This window comes from Cynoglossus semilaevis, chromosome 4, assembly GCF_000523025.1.
Source record: "Cynoglossus semilaevis isolate Cse_v1.0 chromosome 4, Cse_v1.0, whole genome shotgun sequence".
NCBI lineage: Eukaryota > Metazoa > Chordata > Actinopteri > Pleuronectiformes > Cynoglossidae > Cynoglossus > Cynoglossus semilaevis.
This window is the reverse complement of record NC_024310.1, coordinates 12,812,966-12,822,605: the sequence shown is the minus strand read 5'-3', so window position 1 is coordinate 12,822,605 and position 9,640 is coordinate 12,812,966. Positions and strand designations below refer to the sequence as shown.

The 9,640-nt window shown below is 37.5% G+C and overlaps 3 protein-coding genes across 3 annotated transcripts in view; all 3 read right to left on the bottom strand.

Annotated features, from left to right (window-relative positions):
* or95a1 (odorant receptor, family 95, subfamily A, member 1) overlaps positions 1–9,517 on the bottom strand; it is a 28,911-nt gene extending 19,394 nt beyond the window's left edge. The window contains exon 1 of the mRNA XM_008309289.3: positions 8,703–9,517. Coding sequence (XP_008307511.1) covers positions 8,703–8,777 — 75 coding nt within the window. The 5' untranslated portion in view covers positions 8,778–9,517. The remainder of the gene's footprint in view (positions 1–8,702) is intronic.
* Positions 1,470–3,231, bottom strand: LOC112486951 (olfactory receptor 51I2-like). The gene has a single exon (XM_025055089.1). It carries the CDS (start codon positions 2,745–2,747, stop codon positions 1,794–1,796), a length of 954 nt encoding a protein of 317 aa, XP_024910857.1. The 5' UTR covers positions 2,748–3,231; the 3' UTR covers positions 1,470–1,793.
* On the bottom strand, positions 3,428–7,663 carry LOC112486950 (olfactory receptor 51T1-like). The gene has a single exon (XM_025055088.1). It carries the CDS (start codon positions 6,491–6,493, stop codon positions 5,540–5,542), a length of 954 nt encoding a protein of 317 aa, XP_024910856.1. The 5' UTR covers positions 6,494–7,663; the 3' UTR covers positions 3,428–5,539.
* Positions 9,518–9,640: the final 123 nt, after the last annotated feature.

Below are 9,640 nucleotides of genomic sequence, written 5' to 3'. Positions count from 1 at the left end.
GGATTTGACAACAACATTACTCTGGTACCACAACTTATTTCAATGAGAAACTGTTTGACCTATGAATGTCTAAAACGTGGAGGACTTTACTGGAGCTCTGTCCCCCAACCTGAGGAAAAACTGAGGTTGAAGACTTTATAACAGTAAGGTGTATAACATGATCAGTCTGGCAGTGATATGGCGCCACCACCAACAAACAACAAATCTCAAAGGTGAAAGTAACTATAGGAACACTGAGTGTTTGTTAGACAGAGTCTGTGTTTCTCCATATCTAATTGTTAGTTATGATAGTTGGTGGTGGAAAACACAGTTTTATTTCCAACTTTATTGGAACTTGATATTCTTTTCGGAGTTTTTTCAGCTCCTTTAGCATTCTCCTTCTGTATTCTTCGAATTGGCATTTTCCGTGTTAGCGGCTAGGCTAGCGGAACTTTTTAGTCCGTATTTTTCTTCCTTTTCTTTCTCTTGGTCTTTCTCATTCGGAATTTTCTTACTCATATTTACAATACGTTTTGTAGGAACGGTCTTCTTTAGTTTTTGACGTCGTTTAACATAGTTGTAACTTATCTTTTCAAAATCTTTCGATTGATTCTGTGAACATTTAAACCCAAAGTTACAAAATAAAAAAATATGTCTGTCATGTGGAAGACAACTGAAAATTAAAAAAAAAATCCATGCCCAATACCTGATATTGGATGTTAAACATATGCATTTGAAGGCCAAGAGAAGAAGCTCGAACATCAAGGCATCTTCACAAAGGCTGGGGATGGACACAAGACAGAAATAAACAATGTATTTTATATTTGTATAGTCACGATTATTGATATCAGGTCAATGATGCAAAATGAAAATTAACTTGGGACTAGGCATAAATGGACAGACTGATTATTATAACAAAAGCCTTATTTCTTGATCCAAAGTGATTTAACATTCAGAGTTTTCACAATGTCTTGTCTATAAAAAGATATATTAAAATATTTTAATTTTTAAAATAGAATTTGTAAATTTCACAGTAAATCATAGTGAAGTCCAAAATATTAGAGACTTCAGCCAAGGTTAGCATTTAGTCTACCAAAGGTTAACATTTCCACAGCCAAACACACTCAACAACAAAACACACCATTACTGCATTAATGTGATTTCACAACAAGGGACAGAGACCCTGAAGGCATCACGGTCTTCTTCTTCTATCCCTCTCCAGATTTTATAAAAGAAGTTATAAAAAAAATATGTCAATCAAAGGGAAGATAATTGAATTTTGAAGTTAAATTTTCTTTGCAAAATGTAAGGCATCTTCATAAAGACTGGAAACACACAACTAATCACAGTGAAGTCCAAACAATAACAGACTATCACCCTAGATTATCGTTCAGTCCATTTAGAAGAAAACAAAACCATCAAATCACTAAAAGACAGCGAATAGCTTTATTTAATTATTTATTTTAAATTGTTATTGTTTCTTACACAAACCACACAAAGCAGATGACGGCAAAAAATGTCCCGTCCCTGTGGCCATAAATCAGAGGACTCAGACACTTTGGCACAAGAATGAATGTGATGTAATTTAATGAACATTGAAATGTTCAGTGAGTTTAAGTATATTCAGTAAACGTAAACTAAAATAGTAAAATATGCCCTGGGGTGTCCTTAAAAAAATTTAAATTAGCTAAATATTTTGTTAAAGTAACACAGTTGATTAGCCTGAAAGCTTTGTATGCTAGCACTCAATGATTACATTTACCAGAGCGTAGAAAAGAACTTCAGGTCTGTCCAAATATCTCAGCGATAAAACGTCATTTTCTGACATGTGATATTTGGAAACGCTGTTTCCTGTGAAAGCCTCCCAGAATGCAATGCTTGAGTGACTGACAGAATTTTTCATCTCTGAGGCCATAAATGAGAGGACTCAGGCAACGTGGTACAAGCATAAAGAGTATGTAGTTAAAGAATCTGACGTCAATGAACAACCTGAAATCAATCTGAAGTACAGCCATTTCTATGAAGGGACACCACAGCTGGATGAGACAGAGCAGCAGCTGAAAACCATGCAGAGCCACCGTCCTCAGCCCTCGTAATGATGACTTTCTGTCCTCTCCGGATGCTGCCTTAGCTACTCTCATAATCTTCACGTAGGAGAACACGATAGTGACCAACATGACGAGGAAATAAAACTGACTGATGGCAGATCTCAGGTGACCCTGCCAGCGGTGAATGATGAGCATATTAAAAGAGCAAATGCTGTATCTTCGGTAGAAACTCAGCGATGTTGAAGCAAAGAGCAATGAAAGTATGACCAGGCTCGGTATGGAGCTTAGGCAGTGGATAATGAGGATGGCGTTCACAGTGGAGCGCAAAGTGCACAGCGTAGCGTGGCGCAGAGGCATGCAAATGGCCACATAGCGCTCCAGTGTCATGGCTGTCAGGTTGACTGGAGTGACAAATGAGTAGATGGACAACAGCACGCAAAATAATATGCAGGACCAGATCTGGATGTTTATATCATAATAACTATAGATGAGCAAAATGTTGGAGAAGAGTAGGATCACAGAGTCAGAAATTAGAGTTACAGCAAACAGGATGTATCGCATGGTGGTGTAGTGGATTTCCTTTAGGAAGAGTACAGCAAGGAGTGTGGTATTGATGCCAAGGAAAAGGGCCACAAAAATCTGTACTAGAATCATACGGGAGTTATTACTTCGCACCAGTGGCCGGCTCTGAGTCAGAGAGCCATTAATGTGGTCAGCCATGTGGTTTCAACATGCATGGTCCTTAAGACTGATGTGTGCCTTTACCTGAGATCAATTAAAAAAAAAAATCAAGGTTATTTCAAATGATTTTAAAACAATGATTCATCAATGTAAACAATGTAAAACGTTAATTACAGCCAATAGCAGATAAATAAAATTGTATAGAATAGAAATCAAATGTAACTAGTGTAGGGCACAAATGTCAAACAAAATGTAGGGAATCCAATCCAAATATTACAGAACCGGCTACAACGGCTACGGCTAACCAAAAACAAACAAACAAAAAAACCCCACATTGGACATTATATTAAAAGTCTCACCAAGGGTTAAAAAAGACGAGCAGGTTATAGGTTAATGGTAACTACAAATACAAAAAACCTTTAAAAATAGAAAAAGCTTTAAGTGACAATTGATGCATCCATTTTAAAAATAAGAGAAAGGTTTAAAAACATTTACAGATATATAGATTAAAATTTAATGAAACAAATTAGTCAAAAACATCCAAGAGCTAACAGGAATCAATGCAACTGAATAAAAGAGAAACTGTCACAAAGTAGTGAAACCTTTTTTTCTAAAAAAAAAAGGATCAGACGAAACATTTCACTTCAATAAAAACCATTTCTGTCAGCTCAGGAAAAAAAACTACTGAAATATTTTAAATATGAATAATTTGACATTTACTGACCACAACAGACGTTTTTTCATAGCACACCAGGACTTCTTCCAGATTTAAAGTGATAAAATAATTTATAATAAATAATCAATGTGAAGGGTATTTCAGAAAAATTCAAATCCTGAATTAATCAGAAAAATGAAAAAAAAATTCCATTTACTTCTTTCACAAAATCCAATTATAGGTTTAACAGATCATCAGCTTTCAATACACTTTCTTCAAACAACATGAAGAAAGTCTTTTTATCACAATGCTGATCACTTTCTCAAGAATTAGGCCTTTAAATATGAACATAATCTTTTTGTGTTTCAGCAGAAACAGATGGTAACTGTGTGTTTCCCAACCACAGTGTGGCCTTTCTGCCTCTTTCTTTGTTCTTTATTACCTCCTGCTCTGTCTTGTGGAGTGAACTGATAAGTCTAAAATACAAATATACATATATAGACTTTAAAAAAAAGAGAGCTAAAAAAGAGAATGGAAAATACTCCTTTTCTAATAGTCATTCTAAAAATATTTAAGAGACAGCGAAAGAAAGAAATTACTTTACTAGATTTCCAGATTTAATTTAGTCCGTCATAATTCAGAAATACATGGCACATGGTCTGAGGTTTATAAATAAGTGCATCAGCAGTTCAAAACATCTAAAACACTTTACTTTGTCACAGCCGTACCTGGAGTAACACCTCGTGGACGGATTCAGATCAGGTCCAGTGAAGCGTCTTTCAAAGGTTATTTTATGTACTGAGGCTTCATACAAGCAACCAGCCTATACGGTTCTCTACCCACAGTTCCATCGTTGTTGTCACCAAGTGAAACACACTTGGGTTGAAGTCCCAACAGTCATTAGGTGAGGCTGAGGTACACCCTCACCTGTTCACCGGTCCATCACAGGGTCACACACACAGTACACTAGAGACAACCAACCAACAACACTCACAGTTATACCAATTATCAACTTTCTATCAACTGTGTACCTACATACAGGGAGAAGATTCAAACTGCAAACAGAAAGGCCATCAGTTTACACTGAAGAACCATCAAATGATCTTCATGATGTTAGTCGACAGCACTAATCATTCACCGGAGGAAGAAATTAATCAGTTTTTACTAGAACAGAAACTGTTGATTAACAGAATTGACACAAAAAAGTCAAATCATCAGCAACAAGCAACCCAGCTGTTATATATTAACGTAAACACCTGATGTTTGGTTACTTCTCCCGTTTAGACAAAGTTGGAAAGAAAATACAGTCATCGCTGTAAAACCAGATCTTGTGAGGCTAGTCATCATCACAGTACTGCACCGTCACAGTGTATTGACATGGGCTGGAGAACGGCTGGTCCGGTATCAGGACATGTCCTTACTTCAACAAAAGCCAGGTAACAGATTTGAGCAACTTGGCCAAACAGGGAAGCTTGTCTTCATTCTGGGAATTTGCGGTGTTTTCACATAGTCACAGACCTCTATATCAGTGGTGGAGTAATCAATTGTTTCCTTTCTCTTTAACAGTGCAGCTGAGAAGTTGCTCAAAATCTTTGCTCAACTTTGGCTTTTTGTTGTTTTTGAAATTGAATTTCTAAACTGAAGTTATTGAAAATTTCTTTGCAAAATGTAAGGCATTTTCATAAAACTGGAAACACACAACTAATCACAGTGAAGTCCAAACAATAACAGACTATCACCCTAGATTATCGTTCAGTCCATTTAGAAGAAAACAAAACCATCAAATCACTAAAAGACAGCGAATAGCTTTATTTATTTATTTATTTTAAATTGTTATTGTTTCTTACACAAACCACACAAAGCAGATGACGGCAAAAAATGTCCCGTCCCTGTGGCCATAAATCAGAGGACTCAGACACTTTGGCACAAGAATGAATGTGATGTAATTTAATGAACATTGAAATGTTCAGTGAGTTTAAGTATATTCAGTAAACGTAAACTAAAATAGTAAAATATGCCCTGGGGTGTCCTTAAAAAAATTTAAATTAGCTAAATATTTTGTTAAAGTAACACAGTTGATTAGCCTGAAAGCTTTGTATGCTAGCACTCAATGATTACATTTACCAGAGCGTAGAAAAGAACTTCAGGTCTGTCCAAATATCTCAGCGATAAAACGTCATTTTCTGACATGTGATATTTGGAAACGCTGTTTCCTGTGAAAGCCTCCCAGAATGCAATGCTTGAGTGACTGACAGAATTTTTCATCTCTGAGGCCATAAATGAGAGGACTCAGGCAACGTGGTACAAGCATAAAGAGTATGTAGTTAAAGAATCTGACGTCAATGAACAACCTGAAATCAATCTGAAGTACAGCCATTTCTATGAAGGGACACCACAGCTGGATGAGACAGAGCAGCAGCTGAAAACCATGCAGAGCCACCGTCCTCAGCCCTCGTAATGATGACTTTCTGTCCTCTCCGGATGCTGCCTTAGCTACTCTCATAATCTTCACGTAGGAGAACACGATAGTGACCAACATGACGAGGAAATAAAACTGACTGATGGCAGATCTCAGGTGACCCTGCCAGCGGTGAATGATGAGCGTTTCAAAAGAGCAAATGCTGTATCTTTGGTAGAAACTCAGCGATGTTGAAGCAAAGAGCAATGAAAGTATGACCAGGCTCGGTATGGAGCTTAGGCAGTGGATAATGAGGATGGCGTTCACAGTGGAGCGCAAAGTGCACAGCGTAGCGTGGCGCAGAGGCATGCAAATGGCCACATAGCGCTCCAGTGTCATGGCTGTCAGGTTGACTGGAGTGACAAATGAGTAGATGGACAACAGCACGCAAAATAATATGCAGGACCAGATCTGGATGTTTATATCATAATAACTATAGATGAGCAAAATGTTGGAGAAGAGTAGGATCACAGAGTCAGAAATTAGAGTTACAGCAAACAGGATGTATCGCATGGTGGTGTAGTGGATTTCCTTTAGGAAGAGTACAGCAAGGAGTGTGGTATTGATGCCAAGGAAAAGGGCCACAAAAATCTGTACTAGAATCATACGGGAGTTATTACTTCGCACCAGTGGCCGGCTCTGAGTCAGAGAGCCATTAATGTGGTCAGCCATGTGGTTTCAACATGCATGGTCCTTAAGACTGATGTGTGCCTTTACCTGAGATCAATTAAAAAAAAAAATCAAGGTTATTTCAAATGATTTTAAAACAATGATTCATCAATGTAAACAATGTAAAACGTTAATTACAGCCAATAGCAGATAAATAAAATTGTATAGAATAGAAATCAAATGTAACTAGTGTAGGGCACAAATGTCAAACAAAATGTAGGGAATCCAATCCAAATATTACAGAACCGGCTATGGCAATAGTGCTGATCACTTTCTCAAGAATTAGGCCTTTAAATATGAACATAATCTTTTTGTGTTTCAGCAGAAACAGATGGTAACTGTGTGTTTCCCAACCACAGTGTGGCCTTTCTGCCTCTTTCTTTGTTCTTTATTACCTCCTGCTCTGTCTTGTGGAGTGAACTGATAAGTCTAAAATACAAATATACATATATAGACTTTAAAAAAAAGAGAGCTAAAAAAGAGAATGGAAAATACTCCTTTTCTAATAGTCATTCTAAAAATATTTAAGAGACAGCGAAAGAAAGAAATTACTTTACTAGATTTCCAGATTTAATTTAGTCCGTCATAATTCAGAAATACATGGCACATGGTCTGAGGTTTATAAATAAGTGCATCAGCAGTTCAAAACATCTAAAACACTTTACTTTGTCACAGCCGTACCTGGAGTAACACCTCGTGGACGGATTCAGATCAGGTCCAGTGAAGCGTCTTTCAAAGGTTATTTTATGTACTGAGGCTTCATACAAGCAACCAGCCTATACGGTTCTCTACCCACAGTTCCATCGTTGTTGTCACCAAGTGAAACACACTTGGGTTGAAGTCCCAACAGTCATTAGGTGAGGCTGAGGTACACCCTCACCTGTTCACCGGTCCATCACAGGGTCACACACACAGTACACTAGAGACAACCAACCAACAACACTCACAGTTATACCAATTATCAACTTTCTATCAACTGTGTACCTACATACAGGGAGAAGATTCAAACTGCAAACAGAAAGGCCATCAGTTTACACTGAAGAACCATCAAATGATCTTCATGATGTTAGTCGACAGCACTAATCATTCACCGGAGGAAGAAATTAATCAGTTTTTACTAGAACAGAAACTGTTGATTAACAGAATTGACACAAAAAAGTCAAATCATCAGCAACAAGCAACCCAGCTGTTATATATTAACGTACACACCTGATGTTTGGTTACTTCTCCCGTTTAGACAAAGTTGGAAAGAAAATACAGTCATCGCTGTAAAACCAGATCTTGTGAGGCTAGTCATCATCACAGTACTGCACCGTCACAGTGTATTGACATGGGCTGGAGAACGGCTGGTCCGGTATCAGGACATGTCCAAGTTTATTAACCCTCCCATTTAGCCCATGCAGCTCTACAGCTTACTCTTTCTGGAGGTGTTCATGTTCTTCATAATAAAACCTAATAAGGGACTAGATAACATTAAGCAAAAAACGTCATTGTGGAGTTTCTTTCCTGCAGCAGATACGTTGCACAGCTGTACCTTAGTAGACACCTAATAGAAGAGCACCACAGGAGGTGCCGCCTGTTGTTGTCGTTTTCTGATGTATAACTATGGTGAGGACATGGTTTTGCCAATAACGTTGAGGATGGTTTCTCGGTCTAAGGCTATTACAAGGCCTTGAAAGCTAATCTGAGGTTGAGAGTATTGAGCAGAGGTGAGTAGAGTAGCCAAACATTGTACTTAAGTACTGTTACTTCAGAATAAAATTACTCAAGTGGAAGTAAAAAGTAGTCAAACAAATAATTACTTGAGTAAGAGTAAATAAGTACATGGTGAAAATACTACTCAAGTACTGAGTAAATGTTGAGTAACATTCAACCAGATAAACAAAATTACAGAGAAGAGTTTCTCATCAACAAAATAATAAAACAAATCAAATTAAATACCTTAAAATCAAATAGCCTTTAGGTAAGTTAAAGTACTTTAATAAAAAATAAAAACCAATCAAATAAAAAAAATACATGAAGAATTGAATATTTACAAAATAACTTAAATTACAGCACAAGTAACAACTTCCAAACCTCTGGACCCTCTGTAGATAAAAACACGTCTTTGAGGCTACAATCAGTTCGAGCTCAGCACTGAGTAACCTAACAGCACAAACATTCGCCTATCCACAGCAAAAAGAAAAAAAAAAGATTTGTTGGTCAAACTTACCGCAACATGTTTCCTCAGGTTGGACGATGAGCTTTTGAAAGCTGTAATATCCGTATGTTTGGGCCGACACAGCATGATGAAACTGCTGTTTCGCTATGTTTGTAACCTAAACATACTTTCAATATGAGGCCAAGGTGTGCCTCCTTGTCTTTGCTGACCGTTGATTCTGCCATTTTTTTGGCTTTTTTTTTTTTTTTGCTGTGGTGGATATTGACCGCTGAACTAATCCGTCCCGCCGCCGAGATCGAGTATGGTCACGTGACGAGACTGAGCAGCAAGGGCTATATTTTATTGGTTACAGTCGCGCGGTAGAGCCTTGGGCGGAAGTCACTCTCTGACAAAATAAAAGTAGAGATACTGGATCATGGATCTATAGCGAATAGAGAATATAGCTAAAGCTTTATCCAGTACCTCTGTAACGAGTAACGAGCTCAGTATAGCCTAATGTAGCGGAGTAAGAGTACTGTTTTTTCTTCATAAATCTACTCCAGTAAAAGTAAAAAGCATAGTCTGTAACAACCCTATGACTCAATGGTTTGCTTCAGGTCTTGCAAAACCTTCCTTCTGGTACATAGGACCCCTTTGACCCACTTGTCCAAGTGTACATCACTGTTAATAAAACAAGCTCTGAAACATTTTTATGTACGTATTTGATAGAAAACATTGTCTTGTCTCCTAAATGAAAAATCAAAATGTTTGTTTTGAAGAAGGTAATGCGATCGTATGAAGAAAATATAGACTAATAATCTACTTTTAATGTACCGTGCATCAATTTGTTTAGACAATTGCAATAATTAATTAAACGATTCGTAAATGTATTCGCTTAACAGATGTTTAGCGGGAAATGTGACAATTGTTTGACTGTACCGCCCCCTGCTGTTCAAGTTAGTCATTGTAGTTCTGCCCAGTAACACAAAACACCAGACCACAGTGAAAAT